Here is a 21,980-nt window from a genome sequence, read left to right as displayed (position 1 = left end):
CAACTGTGTTAGTGACTGGGTGTATTGATACACCATCCAAAGTGTAATTAATAACTTCACCATGCTCAAAGGGATATTTAAATGTCTGCTTTGTCCATTTTTAGCCATCTACCAATAGGTGCCCTTCTTTGCGAGCCATTGGAAAACCTCCCTGGTCTATGTGGTTGAATCTGTGTTGGATATTCACTGCTCGACTGAAGGACCTTACAGAAAATGTTATGTGTGGGGGTACAGAGATGAGGTAGTCATTTAAAAATCATGGTAAACACTATTATTACACACAGAGAATCCTTGCAACTTATTATGTGACTTATTAAGCACATTTTTACTCCTGAACTTATTTAGCCATGCCGTAGCAAAGGGGTTGAATACTTACTGACTAAAAACGTAATTCATTTTGACATTATGGGGTATTGTGTGTAGGCCAGTGACACAAAATATAAATGTAATCAATTTTAAATTCAGGCTGTAACAACAAAATGTGGAAAAAGTCGAGAAGTGTGACTACTTTCTGAAGGCACTGTAAGCCAGATTGTTAGTGGCTTGATGTAACAGGAGTTGTGAATTACTCTGCTCTACAGGGGGGTCTTCAATCGCAAGACTAGCTAGAGTAGGACAACCTTCCTCAGCCTAGGGCACACAAACAACACTACCCACAGTAGAACCAACATACCCACAGTGATGTAGCATCACCACACTCCGCTGCTGCTGGCTACAGCTGACATATATAGCAGGCTGAGTGGACATAACACTGATCCCTGGAGGAGTGGAGGGGGTAGCGCTACAACTAACATCACTGGAGGTGCAGCCAAAAATATCTAGTGCATGTTATAAAACAGGTGCATCTCGCTCTTGTTTTATAACAGGTACTTTTATTGAATTCTTTGGGTTGAAAATACTGAGAAGAGATTTCACCAGAAAACCTAGAATCCACACAGCAACTGACAGCCTGAATATAGCCTATTGTCTGATTGGATGAACCAGAGCCATATACACACACATACATACTGTACATACGGTTACAGTGGGGAGAACAAGTATTTGATACACTGCCGATTTTGCAGGTTTTCCTACTTACAAAGCATGTAGAGGTCTGTAATTTTTATCATAGGTACACTTCAACTATGAGAGACGGAATCTAAAACAAAAATCCAGAAAATCACATTGTATGATTTTTAAGTAATTAATTTGCATTTTATTGCATGACATAAGTATTTGATACATCAGAAAAGCAGAACTGAATATTTGGTACAGAAACCTTAGTTTGCAATTACAGAGATCATACGTTTCCTGTAGTTCTTGACCAGGTTTGCACACACTGCAGCAGGGATTTTGGCCCACTCCTCCATACAGACCTTCTCCAGATCCTTCAGGTTTCGGGGCTGTCGCTGGGCAATACGGACTTTCGGCTCCCTCCAAAGATTTTCTATTGGGTTCAGGTCTGGAGACTGGCTAGGCCACTCCAGGACCTTGAGATGCTTCTTACGGAGCCACTCCTTAGTTGCCCTGGCTGTGTGTTTCAGGTCGTTGTCATGCTGGAAGACCCAGCCACGACCCATCTTCAATGCTCTTACTGAGGGAAGGAGGTTGTTGGTCAAGATCTCGCGATACATGGCCCCATCCATCCTCCCCTCAATACGGTGCAGTCGTCCTGTCCCCTTTGCAGAAAAGCATCCCCAAAGAATGATGTTTCCACCTCCATGCTTCACGGTTGGGATGGTGTTCTTGGGGTTGTACTCATCCTTCTATTCCTCCAAACACGGCGAGTGGAGTTTAGAGCAAAAAGCTCTATTTTTGTCTCATCAGACCACATGACCTTCTCCCATTCCTCCTCTGGATCATCCAGATGGTCATTGGCAAACTTCAGACGGGCCTGGACATGCGCTGGCTTGAGCAGGGGGACCTTGCGTGCGCTGCAGGATTTTAATCCATGACGGCGTAGTGTGTTACTAATGGTTTTCTTTGAGACTGTGGTCCCAGCTCTCTTCAGGTCATTGACCAGGTCCTGCCGTGTAGTTCTGGGCTGATCCCTCACATTCCTCATGATCATTGATGCCCCACGAGGTGAGATCTTGCATGGAGCCCCAGACCGAGGGTGATTGACCGTCATCTTGAACTTCTTCCATTTTCTAATAATTGTGCCAACAGTTGTTGCCTTCTCACCAAGCTGCTTGGCTATTGTCCTGTAGCCCATCCCAGCCTTGTACAGGTCTACAATTTATCCCTGATGTCCTTACACAGCTCTCTGGTCTTGGCCATTGTGGAGAGGTTGGAGTCTGTTTGATTGAGTGTGTGGACAGGTGTCTTTTATACAGGTAACGAGTTCAAACAGGTGCAGTTAATACAGGTAATGAGTGGAGAACAGGAGGGCTTCTTAAAGAAAAACTAACAGGTCTGTGAGAGCCGGAATTCTTACTGGTTGGTAGGTGATCAAATACTTATGTCATGCAATAAAATGCAAATTAATTATTTAAAAATCATACAATGTGATTTTCTGGATTTTTGTTTTAGATTCCGTCTCTCACAGTTGAAGTGTACCTATGATAAAAATTACAGACCTCTACATGCTTTGTAAGTAGGAAAACCTGCAAAATCGGCAGTGTATCAAATACTTGTTCTCCCCACTGTATATACACTCCCCTATGTATTTACTTGGACAGTGAAGATAAAAGTGCATTTTCAGTTAATTTTGGTGGTGTTTATAGGCATAAAATTACACCCCCCCAAAAATGCTAACCTCCCCTGTTATTGGTAATGGTGAGTGGTAGGCATGTTTTGGGGGCATGATCTCATTAACGTAGAAGTGTTCAGAAACATATTCTATTCTTATTTACAGTAAAAGTGACCAAAAAAATGACAATACGTTATTTACCATTAATTTCTATTGGGCACAACAATCTGAAACACAGACAAAACAAACTGCAAATGCATCCAAGTTTATTGAGCCTCAAGCTTGATGTAGTCACTGCGTGCTAGGAATATGGGACCAAATACAACCTTAACTAAATCCAAATACTTATGACACCTTCAAATTGGGGGACTTTCATTTCTAAACGGTAAAACAGATACAGTGCCTTCAGAAGGTATTCATACCCCTTGACTTATTCCACATTTTGTTGTGTTTCAGCCTGGATTTATCTCACCCCAAATCCAGATACAAGATGTAATCGCCGTCAAAAAGTTATTCTACAAAGTATTCACTCAGGGGTGTGAATATTTCTGTAGATTAGAGATTTCTGTATTTCATTTTCAAGAAATTTGCAAAATCTTCTAAAAACACATTTTCACTTTGTCATTATGGGGTATTGCGTGTAGGTGGGTGAGAAAAAAAACAGGATTTAATCCGTTTTGAATTCAGGCTGTAACAACAAAATGTGGAATAAGTCAAGGGGTATGAATACTTTCTGAAGGCACTGTATGTATGAAAATACCCTCAAATAAAAGGTGACATTCTGTACTGTCGCCTCATATTAAACATTTGATCTCAAATCCAAAATGCTGGAGTATAGAGACAAATTAAAAGTTTTAGCTTAACTGTTCAAATAAATACAGTTAAGGTTTGTAACCACAGTAAAACCTCTGCAAATCACAATTCCAATTAGCAGCATAAGGCTCTATTTCAGCAGTGTGATGTCATCTCATATTGCCAAACGACTGCTTCCCAGAGACTAGCCCACTACATCCACACACAGCTGCTCACCAACCCTGCAAGACCACGTTGCCATGGAAACTGCACTCCTTGGGAGAAAGAGATGAGGTTCCACACAGCGACGGTTTCCACGTCTGTCACACAGCCAGTCTATTTTTTATTAATTAATTGCATCTAGTAAATAAAGGACTGCTCTTTCTCACTGAAAAAAAATGTGTCAATGACCAGGTTTCGAACCTGGATCTCAAAAGACTGCTTTAGCCCACTGAGCTAAAGACCTAGGCATTTGCTCGGGGAGCTAACACGTGTCTTCAGGTGTCAGGCAAGGTCACTCAAATCTGAGTGCATTACTGAACTACCACCGCAAAATCAATGAAGAGATCCTGAGAGATAAAACGTGTTCATCTTCATTACCTCTCATTATTTATCTCCTAATCAATAATCCAGCGCACAGTCACACTGTCTATCCTGCACATGACACTCAAACAAATGACTTGATCTGTTTGGGACTGATGCTGTATGGGACTGGAGCAAGCCTGCTGTGATTGGAGCTTGACTGTTATTAGGCTCCTCCTCTCAGTAGATTTGAACCCTATTTGCATATAATATGGCCCTTTTCTATCACAGTAACCCATCAATATTTTTGGAGAGCTTGGAGTTTGCTGACACTAAAATCCTAAAAGCACTTTAACAGCGGGCGGGCGGACGTTAAAAACCATTTAATGAGAACATGGAACGAGGGGCTGCTTCTTGACCATCAAACTGTGATTTCCATAACAATACCATTCCACGTAGTCCACTCTGGTATATCCAATGAAAGCTCATGTTACACCCAGCTACACAGTATATGATATACTGTAGGAAGTAATAATGGAACACATATTAGAATAAGGATTTTCACTGGGGTCTGTCGGGAGGGAACTCACCCCATCCACCGCTAACGTGTAGCAGCACCCACTTAGATGATAGGTGGTGGCCATGTTGTAACAGAACACTCAAACCACACATCAGCTAGCTGTTACGGTGGAACAGCTGATTTGGTCATTTATTCGGAACATGTTTTTCGATCTCCGATGTCATTCTGTAGGGAGTACCATATAGACAGAACACTGATCAGGATAACCTTGACATATGTCAGCTACAGAGGAAGATGCATGGCCTCCAGCCTACAGTATAACAAACACAATCACGAGATATGCCATCACACACACACACACACACACACCCCGTCCTTTCACTAGGAAGCCCCTACAAACAGATACATACACAAGCACACACAGACCAATATATCTGAGTAGCCTGCCACCACTACTATCTCTTCCCCATCACACCCAGCTGAGTAGCCTGCCACCACTACTATCTCTTCCCCATCACACCCAGCTGAGTAGTCTGCCACCACTACTATCTCTTCCCCATCACACCCAGCTGAGTAGTCTGCCACCACTACTATCTCTTCCCCATCACACCCAGCTGAGTAGTCTGCCACCACTACTATCTCTTCCCCATCACACCCAGCTGAGTAGTCTGCCACCACTACTATCTCTTCCCCATCACACCCAGCTGAGTAGTCTGCCACCACTACTATCTCTTCCCCATCACACCCAGCTGAGTAGTCTGCCACCACTACTATCTCTTCCCCATCACACCCAGCTGAGTAGTCTGCCACCACTACTATCTCTTCCCCATCACACCCAGCTGAGTAGTCTGCCACCACTACTATCTCTTCCCCATCACACCCAGCTGAGTAGTCTGCCACCACTACTATCTCTTCCCCATCACACCCAGCTGAGTAGTCTGCCACCACTACTATCTCTTCCCCATCACACCCAGCTGAGTAGTCTGCCACCACTACTATCTCTTCCCCATCACACCCAGCTGAGTAGTCTGCCACCACTACTATCTCTTCCCCATCACACCCAGCTGAGTAGTCTGCCACCACTACTATCTCTTCCCCATCACACCCAGCTGAGTAGTCTGCCACCACTACTATCTCTTCCCCATCACACCCAACTGAGTAGTCTGCCACCACTACTATCTCTTCCCCATCACACCCAGCTGAGTAGTCTGCCACCACTACTATCTCTTCCCCATCACACCCAGCTGAGTAGTCTGCCACCACTACTATCTCTTCCCCATCACACCCAGCTGAGTAGTCTGCCACCACTACTATCTCTTCCCCATCACACCCAGCTGAGTAGCCTGCCACCACTACTATCTCTTCCCCATCACACCCAGCTGAGTAGTCTGCCACCACTACTATCTCTTCCCCATCACACCCAGCTGAGTAGCCTGCCACCACTACTATCTCTTCCCCATCACACCCAGCTGAGTAGTCTGCCACCACTACTATCTCTTCCCCATCACACCCAGCTGAGTAGTCTGCCACCACTACTATCTCTTCCCCATCACACCCAGCTGAGTAGCCTGCCACCACTACTATCTCTTCCCCATCACACCCAGCTGAGTAGCCTGCCACCACTACTATCTCTTCCCCATCACACCCAGCTGAGTAGTCTGCCACCACTACTATCTCTTCCCCATCACACCCAGCTGAGTAGCCTGCCACCACTACTATCTCTTCCCCATCACACCCAGCTGAGTAGTCTGCCACCACTACTATCTCTTCCCCATCACACCCAGCTGAGTAGCCTGCCACCACTACTATCTCTTCCCCATCACACCCAGCTGAGTAGCCTGCCACCACTACTATCTCTTCCCCATCACACCCAGCTGAGTAGTCTGCCACCACTACTATCTCTTCCCCATCACACCCAGCTGAGTAGCCTGCCACCACTACTATCTCTTCCCCATCACACCCAGCTGAGTAGCCTGCCACCACTACTATCTCTTCCCCATCACACCCAGCTGAGTAGTCTGCCACCACTACTATCTCTTCCCCATCACACCCAGCTGAGTAGCCTGCCACCACTACTATCTCTTCCCCATCACACCCAGCTGAGTAGCCTGACACCACTATCTCTCCCCCATCACACCCAGCTGAGTAGCCTGACACCACTATCTCTTCCCCATCACACCCAGCTGAGTAGCCTGACACCACTATCTCTTCCCCATCACACCCAGCTGAGTAGCCTGACACCACTATCTCTCCCCATCACACCCAGCTGAGTAGCCTAACACCACTATCTCTCCCCCATCACACCCAGCTAAGTAGCCTGACACCACTATCTCTCCCCATCACACCCAGCTGAGTAGCCTGACACCACTATCTCTTCCCCATCACACCCAGCTGGGTAGCCTGACACCACTACTATCTCTTCCCCATGCTGCTCATCTCCCTAGCGGGTTCCATCTCTCTCCCACACCCCCTCCTCCTCCTCCTCTCCCTCCCCCTGCACGCCCCCTCCTTCTCCTCATAGCCCAGCCCCTTTACTTCCCCCTGCCTCCCTCCTCCTCTCCATAGCCCCTCTACTTTCCCCCAGCCTCCTCCTCCTCTCCATAGCCCAGCCCCTCTACTGCCCTCCTTCCCCCCTGCCTCCTTCCTCCTCCTCTCCATAGCCCAGCCCCTCTACTGCCCTACTTCCCCCCTGCCTCCCTCCTCTCCATAGCCCAGCCCCTCTACTTCCCCCCTGCCTCCCTCCTCCTCCTCCTCCTCTCCATAGCCCAGCCCCTCTACTGCCCTACTTCCCCCCTGCCTCCCTCCTCTCCATAGCCCAGCCCCTCTACTTCCCCCCTGCCACCTTCCTCGTCCTCCTCTCCATAGCCCAGCCCCTCTACTTCCCCCCTGCCTCCCTCCTTGTCCTCCTCTCCATAGCCCAGCTCCTCTACCCCCCCGCTTCAGTACTATGCAGTGCAGTGCCTAGGGGTGAGTAATGACACCAACCCTCTGCTCCTCACACTGCAGGCCCACAGGGGCACAGTCACAAATCATACTGGTAATCACAATCAAAATCACAGACACTGCATGCTTGAGGGTGTGAGTGTGTGAGAATGTATGTATGTATGTATGTAGGTATGTATGTATGTATGTATGTATGTATGTATATGTATGTATGTATATGTATGTATGTATGTGTGTATATGTGTGTGTGCGCGCGTTTGCCCTCGGGGCCACCACACTGATACTGTACTCTACTAATCAGCAGGTTTCCCCAGCCTGTTTACACACTACTATCACTGTAGGGAAATCAATGAATACACACACACTTACAGAGGACGACAATGTTAACAGCTCAACACCAGCCTCCTCCCCTCCCTTGTCACATGGACAGAGCCAATGGGCTGGAACGGGCCGTTATGGCTGGAACAGTCTATTATTACTGGGGGGCTGACAGGCCCATATAAGGAGAATGATGGAGACATTATGGTTTGCTGATGGGTGAGCTAAAAGGTTAACATTTGTCAATGTTATATTTATAGAAAAGTAATATTTCTGTTTTGTTTGTCTGTTTCATAACTCTGCATTCATTACCAACATTATGAAGAACACAGATGTGAAGCCTGTATCAAGTTATTATGATGGTGATGCCTTAATCAGCCTATCCCCTCCCTAGTCCAATCATCCTATCCCCTCCCTAGTCCAATCATCCTATCCCCTCCCTAGTCCAATCACCCTATCCCCTCCCTAGTCCAATCACCCAATCCCCTCCCTACTCAATCACCCAATCCCCTCCCTACTCAATCACCCAATCCCCTCCCTACTCAATCACCCTATCCCCTCCCTACTCAATCACCCTATCCCCTCCCTACTCAATCACCCTATCCCCTCCCTACTCAATCACCCTATCCCCTCCCTACTCAATCACCCTATCCCCTCCCTACTCAATCACCCTATCCCCTCCAGCCACAGCTGTTGAGCTGTCACAGCCTGTACCACATGCAGTGAGAGGACAGACAGACAGACAGAGACAGACAGAGACAGACAGAGACAGACAGAGAGAGAGAGGACAGACAGAGAGAGAGAGAGAGGACAGACAGAGAGAGAGAGAGAGGACAGACAGAGAGAGAGAGAGGACAGACAGAGAGAGAGAGAGGACAGACAGAGAGAGAGAGAGGACAGACAGAGAGAGAGAGAGGACAGACAGAGAGAGAGAGAGGACAGACAGAGAGAGAGAGAGGACAGACAGAGAGAGGACAGACAGAGAGAGAGGACAGACAGAGAGAGAGGACAGACAGAGAGAGAGACAGACTAACTATTTGCACATCATTACAAGAATGTATATAGACATAATGACATTTGAAATGTCTTTATTCTTTTGGAACTTTTGTGAGTGTAATGTTTACTGTACATTTTTTATTGTTTGTTTCACTTTTGTTTATTATCTATTTATTTGCTTTGGCAATGTAAACATGTTTCCCATGCCAATAAAGCCCTTAAATTGAAATGAGAGAGAACAAAAGAGAATTAGAGGAGCATGTGACAGAGGAAGAGCGTACAGTAGAAGAGAAGACAGAAGTGTAAAGGGTGATTATTACTAAATATTTGATCAGATTGTTCTGGCAATTCTAACATAGAAACTTCATTGGGAGGAAGGATGTTCAACAAGCTTTTTACATTCACAAAAGGTTTCCAGTCGCCCAGCACATCTCTAACACCTGTTACAGTGTATGTCCTAATAGATCTCACACACACACACACACACACACGGTGGGTTACTCACTGCAATGCGTAGCAGGGTCCCCTTGACGGCGGTCCATCTGTCTTGGCGGCGGTCGATGACCAGGATGAAGCCCACTCCAGACGCCGTCTCACTGCAGGAGAGCGAGACACGGTCACCACAGCAACATGGATGTGTGTGTATGTTACCAAGGTTACATGGATGTGTGTGTATGTGTGTATCCTCCTAATGACCTGCTCCAAGATCACAGGCTACCCACAGGCAGTGGCATTAGAAGAGCCCGCTCAATCCCTGTATGTATGTGTGTGTGTGTGTGTGTGTGTACAAAAATACCAGGAGAGTGTCGCTGGCAGCACACGTTTACATCTCAGTCAATTAGCAGATGCTCTTAACAAGAGAGACAACCACACACACAGAAATGTGAGAGAGTCAATGCTGCTGAGGGGGTCCATGTACATCAACCCAGCCAGGAGAAAAACCATCATCCATCCATCACCCTGCTGTGCATGCACACACACACGGTAAAAAACACACTACCAAAATGTAGCCTCTTCCTCAATTCCTCAATTTAGCCTCTTCCTCCTGCCATTGATGTCACACGACAGGATACGTCTGTTATTCCCAAATGTTATTCCCAAAACCTCCTCAATAGAATGTCATCTCCTTCTCCCATTCCTTTTCTCTGTTCTTCCGGTTTTCCCTCTCTGCAGATCCCGTTTGTTAAGCACCAGCGTTCTGTTTACAGCTCTGATAGAACGGGAGCCAACCGCCAAGAACCCCCCGAGAACAACTCTCCTCTGCCTACCCGCTTCTCTACACCAGCCAATCAACTCAGCCCTGCATCTCCTGCGCTCCCCCATAGCCTATCACAGAGCAGCATACGGGTGATGGACAGCGGTGGCGGGAGTGTGTTTGAATGGCTCATGAGCAGAGGGGGGCGGGACATCTGATGGAGAATGAGATGGGATCCACCCCCCTTTATCTGGTAGGTGGGGGAACTGCAAAATGTCATTAATTCAATTGCCACCATGACAGTGGTGCGCACACACACACACACACCTTTCTTTTCGCTTTAGCTATAGAGCTCTCCCCCCCCCCCCCCTCTCCGCTCAGCAGCATGTGTGTTGGCAGTGAGGAGAGCACAGAGGTAAAGGACAAGGAGGAAGCCATAGAGATAGGGAGAGAGAGATTTATAGAAATAAAGGTAGAGAGATGAACAAAGAGAGGGAGGGAGAGGACAGAGAAAAAGGAGAGGAGAAAGTGAGAGAAAGAGGAGAGAGCATGCATCTTGTGAGATAAAACAGACGGTGATATGATTTTATCCAGTGGTACTAATCAGGACCGTCCATAGGGCTGAACTGGCAGCATGATGGATGTTTCTCTATAGGACACAGTGTTAAATACAACACTCTGATTCAGAGATAAACTCATAGTAATTAAACACCCAGGACACCCCGTCTATACCCCCACAATACCCCCTCTTTCATATCTCCTCTTCCAGCTCCCTCTTTCTACCCCCTTACAGTCACTCACGCTTTCGGTCTGGCGAGCGTGCTAGAGAGAGAGAGAAAGCAAGAGTGAGTAAGTAAGCAAGAGAGAAAGGGAGAGGCACAGAGAAAGAGAAGGAAAGCGAGGGAATAAATGAAAGCAAGCTAGAGAGCACAATAGAGAAGGAAAGCACCCCTCCTCTCTCCTCTCTCTCTCTCTCTCTCTCAATTCAAGGGGCTTTATTGGCATGGGAAACATATGTTAACATTGCCAAAGCAAGTGAGGTAGATAATATACAAAAGTGAAATAAACAATAAAAATTAACAGTAAACATTACACTCACAGAAGTTCCAAAAGAATAAAGACATTACAAATGTCATATTATGTATATATACAGTGTTGTAACAATGTACAAATTGTTAAAAGCACAAAATGGAAAATAAATAAGCATAAATATGGGTTGTATTTACAGTAGTGTTTGTTCTTCACTGGTTGACCTTTTCTTATGGCAACAGGTCACAAATCTTGCTGCTGTGATGGCACACTGTGGTCTGTGGTATATCACCTAATAGATATGGGAGTTTATCAAAACCGGGTTTGTTTTCGAATTCTTTGTGGATCTGTGTAATCTGAGGGAAATATGTGTCTCTAATATGATCATACATTGGGCAGGAGGTTAGGAAGTGCAGCTCAGTTTCCACCTCATTTTGTGGGCAGTGTGCACATAGTCTGTCTTCTCTTGAGAGCCAGGTCTGCCTACGGCGGCCTTTCTCAATAGCAAGGCTATGCTCACTGAGTCTGTACATAGTCAAAGCTTTCCTTACGTTTGGGTCAGTCACAGTGGTCAGGTATTCTGCCACTGTGTACTCTCTGTTTGGGGCCAAATAGCATTCTAGTTTGCTCAGTTTTTTTGTTAATTCTTTCCAATGTGCCAAGTAATTATCTTTCTGTTTTCTCATGATTTAGTTGGGTCTAATTGTGTTGCTGTCCTGGGGCTCTGTGGGGTGTGTTTGTGAACAGAGCCCCAGGACCAGCTTGCTTAGGGGACTCTTCTCCAGGGTCATCTCTCTGTAAGTCATGGCTTTGTTATGGAAGGTTTGGGACTCGCTTCCTTTTAGGTGGTTGTTGAATTTAACGTCTCTTTTCTGGATTTTGATCATTAGAGGGTATCGGCCTAATTCTGCTCTGCATGCATTATTTGGTGTTCTACGTTGTACACCGAGGATATTTTTGCAGAATTCTGCATGCAGAGTCTCAATTTGGTGTTTGTCCCATTTAGTCAATTCTTGGTTGGTGAGCGGACCCCAGACCTCACAACTATAAAGGGCAATGTGTTCTAACTGATTCAAGTATTTTTAGACAGATACTAATTGGTATGTCGAATTTTATGTTCCTTTTGATGGCATAGAATGCCCTTCTTGCCTTGTCGCTCAGATCATTCACAGCTTTGTGAAAGTTACCTGTGGCGCTGATGTTTAGGCCAAGGTATGTATAGTTTTTTTGTGTGCTCTAGGGCAACGGTGTCTAGATGGAATTTGTATTTGTGGTCCTGGCGACTGGACCTTTTTTGGAACCCCATTATTTTGGTCTTACTGAGATTTACTGTCAGGGCCCAGGTCTGGCAGAATCTGTGCAGAAGATCTAGGTGCTGCTGTAGGCCCTCCTTGGTTGGTGACAGAAGCACCAGATAATCAGCAAACAGTAGACATTTGACTTCATATTCTAGTAGGGTGAGGCCGGGTGCTGCAGACTTTTCTACTGCCCTCGCCAATTCGTTGATATATATGTTGAAGAGGGTGGGGCTTAAGCTGCATCCCTGTCTCACCCCACGGCCCTGTGGGAAGAAATGTGTGTGTTTTTTTGCCTATTTTAACCGCACACTTGTTGTTTGTGTATATGGATTTTATAATGTTGTATGTTTTTTCCCAAACACCACTTTCCATCAATTTGTATAGCAGACCCTCATGCCAAAGTGAGTCGAAGGCTTTGAAATCAACAAAGCATGAGAAGACTTTGCCTTTGTTTTGGTTTGTTTGTTTGTCAATTAGGGTGTGCAGGGTGAATACGTGGTCTGTCGTACGATAATTTGGTAAAAAGCCAATTTGACATTTGCTCAGTACATTGTTTTCACTGAGGAAATGTACGAGTCTGCTGTTAATGATAATGCAGAGGATATTCCAAGGTTGCTGTTGACGCTTATCTCACAGTAGTTATTGGGGTCAAATTTGTCTCCACTTTTGTGGATTGGGGTGATCAGTCCTTGGTTCCAAATATTGGGGAAGATGCCAGAGCTAAGGATGATGTTAAAGAGTTTTAGTATAGCCAATTGGAATTTGTTGTCTGTATATTTGATCATTTCATTGAGGATACCATCAACACCACAGGCTGTTTGGGTTGGAGGGTTTTAATTTGGTTCTGCAGTTCATTCAAGGTAATTGGAGAATCCATCTCTCTCTCACATCAGAGGTACATGGGGCTGGAGGGAGGCAGTATCCATAGGAGAGTTGTCTGCTTTATGAACACCCCCTGGTCTTAGTAACATGTGAGCTCATGATCACACATATCATCACCCAGTCACACACCACAACTGAATATATACATCTCAGGTAGAACCTCATTCATGCATTTGATACAGATGGGTTCCCTCTGGCTGTAATGAATGGATAGTATATGATACTATATTACTTAGAAATATATGTTTTCTTTCTTGTTTTGTCAATTCAAATTTGTCTGGAATTACATCTTTACATGACAAACTGCTTCCATATAGCAGCTGAGCCCTGGAGTCTTTTAACTAACAGACCCCATTAGATACAAAGGGAGTCTCTTTCATTAACACCTCCACCTCCTGTCCTCCACACCAGTCATGCTCCGTCTCTCCAAGCCCCCCCCCCCCCTCCGGCCAACTCCCACAGGAGTCAGGGGTCAGGGGTTAAAGGTTTCACCATTAGCTAATGGGGAGGGGAGGATATGGTCCATTTTATTACTTTTTTTTGTTGTTATTCAACATTTGTTAATATCAGGAATTCCTATTGAGATATCGTGGGATATCTGGCCAAGAAGATAGTTCCTGTATAGAAACAGGACTAGCATAACGTCCAGGACATACACCTCATGTGCCAGGACATACACCTCATGTGCCAGGACATACACCTCATGTGCCAGGACATACACCTCATGTGCCAGGACATACACCTCATCTACCAGGACATACACCTCATCTACCAGGACATACACCTCATGTGCCAGGACATACACCTCATGTACCAGGACATACACCTCATCTACCAGGACATACACCTCATGTGCCAGGACATACACCTCATCTACCAGGACATACACCTCATCTACCAGGACATACACCTCATGTGCCAGGACATACACCTCATGTACCAGGACATACACCTCATGTACCAGGACATACACCTCATGTGCCAGGACATACACCTCATGTACCAGGACATACACCACATGTACCAGTTGCAGCAACGTTGAGGTGTAATATAGATGCCAACTATAATGGTAAGAATACAGTCCTGCATAAGACAAGTTCACTTTGTTGTAGGGAGATTCATTGTTCTGTTCAAACAAAGGATCTGTGAAAATAGTTCTACACTGACATCTGCTGGTAGCCTGTTACCACACCACTTCCTCAACTATACAAAGTAATGACAAGTTCAAGCATCAGTGTGCAATGCATTGTGTGTGTGTGTGTGTGTGTGTCACCTGGGCACACTGGTCAGGTAGGTCAGCACGTTGTGGAACTCTTCCTCCTGGAGCTCGCCAAACGCAGGGAATTCTGGGAACACGATGATGGGACTGCCGTTCTCAGCTCGGCCCCCTGCGAAAGAAATTGGGGACGTTTGATTGATTAATTGATTAAATTTGTTCAACAAGGAAATCATTTTGCTCTCAATTATAAAGCACGTACAAACCCCCATATCCCCCTTTCAGACCCCCACAGAATAGACAGTGACAAGCTTTGGAATCCTTTTATTTAATGTGTTTTAAAACGTTCATCTACATCATAATGTCCATTATTCTTCTGATAGAAATAGCTAACCCACCCCAGTGGAATGAACACACAGAGCAGCGGTTCAAGCCTCTCCTTGGGGACCCACAGCTGTTCCATGTATTTTAACTATTCCACAGCTAGCACACCGGATTCAACTTGTCAGCTAATCATCAAGCCCATTGTGAAACGTCTGGGGGTCCCCGAGGAGAGGTTGTGAGAACCACTGACCCAGAGGAATCATGTGACGGTCTGAGTGACGGTCTGAGTGGGGGAGGGGAAGATTAAAGGATGAGATATAGGATCCATCTTCTCCCACAAAGCCTGGTGTTACTGCGGCTCTGCAGGCTGCAATAAGTCTCTTCTATTTTTATTCTTCCTTTTTAACTCTGCGTTGTCGGCAAAGGACTCGCCAGTAAGCGTTTCACGGTAAAGTCTACACCCGTTGTATTCGGCGCCTGTGACAAATCAAATTTGATTTGATTTGATTTAGTGCTAGAGGAGGGTACAGGGAATGAGAAATTAACAGGTGTGAGTAGAGACAAAGAGACAGACGGTCTGTGTGAATCTCTGCACCAGCCGTGCCACTAGAGCAGAACCATAGCACTGTGCCCTGATCCATCTGGTACCATGTGTGTATGTGTGTCAGGCAGACACCTGCCTGAGTAGGCAACTAGAGGAGGACCAGAGGTTAATGATTACAACACAAAACAAGGCCTGGAGACACATACAACCTCCAGGGTAGAGGACATACAGAGAGAACAGGGAAGGAACAGTAACACAGCAGGAGTCTTTAATGACACAGCTAAAACAGTATTGCTGCGTCACACTCTCACCCACTGGGCTTGGAGTCAATCTAGTGGCGTACCTAGGCTGTAGCGTAGCAGTATGAATAAGAAATAGACCAAGGGTCATCTTCATCAGACTTAGCTGTGTGCTCATATGACTCCTCATCAGAGGGTGGGCAGCTGTCATGAACACACACACATACATCACCCCTGGCAACCACAGAGTTATTAAAACACACTGACAGAGAGATGTGAAGACAAATAGACTCTACACAGACTGTACACAACCTAAGAACAGGTTCCGGGCAAGACATGTAGCAGCAACCATAAAACATAGACAGTTAGGAACTGAAGCTCGTGCCATTCAGTTAGAGACACACACACACACACTCTCACACTCTCAACGGGTGGAGTGTTAAATTCAGTCACACACTCAGCAGCCAATCACAGCAGCAAATAGTGTCACACACACTTGGCTCTTCCAACCGTTGCCGGGCCAGGTTGCCAAGTGGATCGCCGTGTCGATTAATTATTCACGGGCCGTCTCCGTGCCGTTATTATCCGTGGTAACCCGACGTGGGGCCCTATCTGGGTTGGCATCGCCGTAGTAACGGAACAAACTGAGTTGGCCAACTCTTTGGAAATATGGGTCTGGTGTAGAACAGTTTCCCTCAGTTTTCCCCTAAAAGGTCAGGTCGTTACAAAAGTCTTAGTTTAGTTAAGTCATACAACAGAAATCAGGTTGAAAAACACTGCTGTACTCTATCTGGCAGCCAGAGTGCTATTCCTGTACTTTTATAAATAGGAAAATGCTGACGGATTATGTTTTGATGTTTAGGCCAGCTACTTCACTCAGCTACTTCACTCATACAGTGTGATATGATTGTTGCTCCATCAGAGGCTGTCAGCTTTGGGGATGGTTCACTGTTATAAGCTTCTGCCATATTGCTTAAGCGTTTTCCATCTGTGAAGGGAGATCTTCAAGGGCCTTGGCATAGCGTTGGGATTGGCTCACTCGGATGTTTGGGATTGAACCACTATGAGAGGTAACTATGAAGGAGGGAGCGATGGAGGGAAAAGAAAAAGACTGACCTGAGAGGAAAGCAAACCGTTTCCTGAGGTCAGGATCGATGTCTGCAGCAAACAGACGATCACTCTCCTGCTGCATGATGTCATCTGGAAGATAAAAGAGACAAAAAAACATCAACTACAGTTACAGTAACATACCGTATTTACAACAATAGATGACAGTTACAGTAACATACAGTATTTACAACAATAGATGACAGTTACAGTAACATACAGTATTTACAACAATAGATGACAGTTACAGTAACATACAGTATTTACAACAATAGATGACAGTTACAGTAACATACAGTATTTACAACAGATGACAGTTACAGTAACATACCGTATTTACAACAATAGATGACAGTTACAGTAACACAGTATTTACAACAATAGATGACAGTTACAGTAACATACAGTATTTACAACAGATGACAGTTACAGTAACATACAGTATTTACAACAGATGACAGTTACAGTAACATACAGTATTTACAACAATAGATGACAGATACAGTAACATACAGTATTTACAATAAAATATGACAGTTAGTAACATACATATTTACAACAATAGATGACAGTTACAGTAACATACAGTATTTACATTAATAGAGCATAGGATTAGTCACACAGACACCTGGAATGACATGACAGAGAGAGGAGCAGAGGACCCACTGACCCTTTTCTCAAGGAGAAGTCCCCCTAAATCCCCCCTTTCCTCCAACTTTCAGTCCCAGTCTCAGTGAGGAAGCGAGAGGGGGAGGTGAGGCTGAGGGGAGGAGGAGAGAGGGGAGGAGAAGAGAGGGGAGAGGCGGAGAGAGGGGAGAGGGGCTGAGGGAGAGGCTGAGGAGAGAAGGAGAGAGGCTGAGGAGAGGAGAGGCTGAGGGCAGGAGGAGAGAGAGGAGAGGCTGAGGAGAGAGGGGAGGAGGAGAGAGGCTGAGGGGAGGGGAGGAGGAGAGGAGGAGAGAGGCTGAGGGGAGGAGGAGAGAGGCTGAGGGGAGGAGGATAGAGGCTGAGGGGGAGAGAGGCTGAGGGGAGGAGAGGCTGAGGAGAGGAGGAGAGAGGCTGAGGGGAGGAGGAGAGAGGGGAGAGGCGGAGAGAGGGGAGAGGGGCTGAGGGAGAGGCTGAGGAGAGAAGGAGAGAGGCTGAGGAGAGGAGAGGCTGAGGGCAGGAGGAGAGAGAGGAGAGGCTGAGGAGAGAGGGGAGGAGGAGAGAGGCTGAGGGGAGAGAGGCTGAGGGGAGGAGGAGAGGAGGAGAGAGGGGAGAGGCTGAGGGGAGGAGGAGAGAGGCTGAGGGGAGGAGGAGAGGAGGAGAGGAGGAGAGAGGCTGAGGGGAGGAGGAGAGGAGGAGAGAGGGGAGAGGCTGAGGGGAGGAGGAGAGAGGCTGAGGGGGATAGGGCAGTATTATTTCCTCCCCTCTCCATGCACAGTGGATTATAATAATCTGTTTTGGATTTCTCCTTGAGAAGTGGGTCAGTGGGTCTCTGCTCCTCCCCTCTCTTCTCCTCACTGAGACTGGGACTGAAAGTTGGAGGAAAGGGGGGATTTAGGGGGATTTCTCCTTGAGAAGTGGGTCAGTGGGTCTCTGCTCCTCCCCTCTCTTCTCCTCACTGAGACTGGGACTGAAAGTTGGAGGAAAGGGGGGATTTAGGGGGACTTCTCCTTGAGAAAAGGGTAGGTGGGTCCTCTGCTCCTCTCTCTGTCATGTCACACAGGTGTCTGTGTGACTAATCCCATGCTCTATTAATGTAAATACTGTATGTTACTGTAACTGTCATCTATTATTGTAAATACTGTATGTGCCTGTCTGTGTGAGTGAGTGAGTGAACGAGAGAGAGAGAGAGAGGGTGAAAGGCTAGTGGAAAGAGGAGGGTTGTTTTGGGGGTATGGTAGTGGTCCTGTGAATTGACAATGCTGTGTGTGTGTGTGTGTGTGTGTGTGTGTGTGTGTGTGTGTGTGTGTGTGTGATGCTGTGTGTTGGCTGGCAGTAGGGGAGTGTACTGGTGAGAGATGAGGGTGGTTGCAGGGGGTAGTGTATGGTGAGAGGTGAGGGTGGTTGCAGGGGGTAGTGTATGGTGAGAGGTGAGGGTGGTTGCAGGGGGTAGTGTATGGTGAGAGGTGAGGGTGGTTGCCGGGGGTAGTGTATGGTGAGAGGTGAGGGTGGTTGCAGGGGGTAGTGTATGGTGAGAGGTGAGGGTGGTTGCAGGGGGTAGTGTATGGTGAGAGATGAGGGTGGTTGCAGGGGGTAGTGTATGGTGAGAGATGAGGGTGGTTGCAGGGGGTAGTGTATGGTGAGAGGTGAGGGTGGTTGCAGGGGGTAGTGTATGGTGAGAGGTGAGGGTGGTTGCAGGGGGTAGTGTATGGTGAGAGGTGAGGGTGGTTGCAGGGGGTAGTGTATGGTGAGAGGTGAGGGTGGTTGCAGGGGGTAGTGTATGGTGAGAGTGGTTGCAGGGGGTAGTGTATGGTGAGAGGTGAGGGTGGTTGCAGGGGGTAGTGTTTTGTGAGAGGTGAGGGTGGTTGCAGGGGGTAGTGTATGGTGCTGCTGGCATCATGTGTGCTGAGGGATGGGATCAGAGTACTAAACAATCACACAGTTCAATGGGTTTCTCCAGCTTTAGTATGATCTGTAACAGTCACTGAAGACATTGGCCAACATCTTCTGACATCACTGGTATTTTCCGGGTCTTTATGCCAGGGATTAAACATGCACACTTTCCCACTACCCTCCTCCCTCCCTCCATCTTTTAGTGTGTCTAGGCCCTGCCTGGGAAACAAATCCCACTGATTGTCCCAGTAAAAGCCACCGATGTTTCTCACACCAGGGCAGAGTGAACCACAAAACCAACCATCTACCCACATAGGCTGAAAGAGCATCAAAGGATCACCAAGGTATATTGAGACATTGATGGTTGCATGAACACCAACTCTCACACAAACGGGAGAGAGAGACCATTGTTCCAACAACAGTAGCATCTCCAGGATAAAGAGCTTATAAAAACACCCCTCAGGTGTTGAAACCCTCCGCTGCGTAGTAACTAACTCTCTTGCCAGCAAAGCGCTGTGTGTTTACTCTGTCAGTGGGTCATTAAACCAGGCTTTTCATCTGTCTAGATATAGCCAAGGTGCAGTGGCGACCCGTCATTCAAGGGGTGGTTGCAGTTTTGAGCACCACCTGTTTAGCTAAAAAAAATGATGTTTTGCATGTTATTTATACCTTTCGCATATCAGTTTGCAAACAATGTTAAAAATAAATGTTCTGAATTATGTCGCTGTACCTTTAAAAAATGCTGAACAAATAGTTATATTGACTGTCTGTCCTAGCTCGCTCATTAATGTCTTCATAGAAATTGCCTCTTATCCGCTCGTCGTCCCATTTGTACATCTCAATTGTCAACAGAAACCACATTTGTTTAAGCAAGTCAGCCATATCAGCTATGTGTTTTTAAAGGGCAGTAAATGAGGCTGAATGAACTGTTTTGCTGCCAGACAAGGCTCTGCTGATAGCCAGGTGTAGCAGTGGTAAGGATTCACTACATGGTGCTGAAAAGAAAGCTCTTCTGTTGGGACAGCTCTACTGTATGTAGGCCCTAACAGTTTGTGGGCACCGTTTGTCACCGTTATAGTGCAATTAATGTATTGTGTAGTGTGGCTTTGCTGGCATGCATATATATATATATTTTTTTGAGTTTGCCCTACCAAGATTTACATGCTAAAATCGCCACTGCCAAGGTGAGCTTAAAAAAATACTTTTACTCTTTATTCTTAACTCATTTTAATAAAAACAATTTGCAGTGATGCTCAATTGTTTCTAACTAATGCTTATGTACCTGTTTGGGTTTTATACCATGCTCTCCCAAATCAACCACCATCAGTATAAACCAGAAAACCCTGTGGTCACGTTTCAGGAGGGACCGACTTCAGGTCTCAGGGAAGGTGACGTCAACCTGTCAGGCTTAGCTAGCTCCAACCAGCTGGAGCCGGTAAGACTAGCATCCACACAGTGAGTGGGTCCATAGGGATCAAGGTTGAGAAACACTAATGCAGTCTATTCTAGAACCATAGACATGCATGTTGGCAGTCACTGTCAGTATTCAGTCTGATGTTGGTGTAATGCATCAGGACAGCTCAGTCTTACAGCCCTGGGCGGTAGGTAGGTAACAGCTCAGTCTTACAGCCCTGGGCGGTAGGTAACAGCTCAGTCTTACAGCCCTGGGCGGTAGGTAACAGCTCAGTCTTACAGCCCTGGGCGGTAAGTAACAGCTCAGACTTACAGCAAGCTGCCACTACAGTCTTCCCTCAGACTCTTACCCTATAAACCCAGAGTTAGTTAGTTTAATAGCACGGTTAGGATAACACTAAGGCCCAAACCCAGACCCAGAAACACACACACACACACACACACACACACACACAACCTAGAGAGAAGCTGCCACAGAGCGAAGGGTGTGTGTGAGTATATATTTCTAATTCTCTAATAAATCTAAATTAAGTTTATACAAACATGTCTTCTAAAAATAGACCTTACAGTACTTCTCTCTCTGTGTTTACCCCTCTTTCTTCCTGGTATTAGAGGTAAGGAACGGCTCTTTCAAGAGCATCTCTAACCCATTCAGTTCCATTGAGAACTAAGGGCCCTACCCTCCTCACTGAGTGCATTGCATATGATGTGTAGAGACGTGTTCAGTCTCGTCACTGTGGTCTGTGAGCGCTCCAACTGAGACCCGGAGAAAAGCCACCAAAACAGGCCTGTGCCAGCCAGGAAACTCTTAAGCAGCACAAAACCACACAACACCCCCAACTTCCTCCCAACCAGGCCCCACGTTTTGAGGTTGATGGGAGCCAAGATCAGTAGATGGGAGCTTAATCAGTGAAGGTCAAGGTTTACAATGTTGAGGATAGAGCTGACATGAAAACAGACAGAATCATTTATACTCTATGCAAAACATTTCTATCATGTAAGGTTTTATATCTTGTCATATTCCTTCCTGTCTGGTAACTATTGTATAACCTCACAGATTACATCTCAGATCTGGATGGATGACAGCTCACAGAGAAGAGGGGGAGAAAAGGGGAAGATGAGGAGGGGGAGAAAAGGGGGAAGAGGGGGAGAAAAGGGGAAAGAGGAAGAGGGGGAGAAAAGGGGGAAGAGGGGGAGAAAAGGGGAAAAAGGGAAGAGGGGGAGAAAAGGGGAAAAAGGGAAGAGGGGGAGAAAAGGGGAAAAAGGGAAGAGGGGGAGAAAAGGGGAAAAAGGGAAGAGGGGGAGAAAAGGGGAAAAAGGAGGAGGGGGAGAAAAGGGGAAAAAGGAGGAGGGAGATACTCCATTGAAAGGAGGCCAGGGTTCTATTACTAATGCCTACATTGTTAATGTGGAGACCTGGCTCTGGTTGAGCTGTG

General features: G+C 46.4%; 1 protein-coding gene across 4 annotated transcripts in view; it reads right to left on the bottom strand.

The window, feature by feature from the left end:
- mcf2la (mcf.2 cell line derived transforming sequence-like a) overlaps positions 1–21,980 on the bottom strand; it is a 64,307-nt gene that overhangs the window by 17,439 nt on the left and 24,888 nt on the right. For all 4 annotated transcript variants that reach the window (XM_071329938.1, XM_071329939.1, XM_071329941.1 and 1 more), the window contains exons 3-5: positions 16,606–16,689; positions 14,440–14,554; positions 9,268–9,358 (exon numbers count right to left, since the gene is read on the bottom strand). In XM_071329938.1, the coding sequence (XP_071186039.1) occupies positions 9,268–9,358; positions 14,440–14,554; positions 16,606–16,689 (290 nt within the window). The remainder of the gene's footprint in view (positions 1–9,267; positions 9,359–14,439; positions 14,555–16,605; positions 16,690–21,980) is intronic.

Source organism: Salvelinus alpinus, chromosome 10 (assembly GCF_045679555.1).
Source record: "Salvelinus alpinus chromosome 10, SLU_Salpinus.1, whole genome shotgun sequence".
In the NCBI taxonomy this organism is placed as follows: domain Eukaryota; kingdom Metazoa; phylum Chordata; class Actinopteri; order Salmoniformes; family Salmonidae; genus Salvelinus; species Salvelinus alpinus.
Note: the sequence above shows the minus strand (reverse complement) of the source record. Positions and strands in the feature narration are given on the sequence as shown.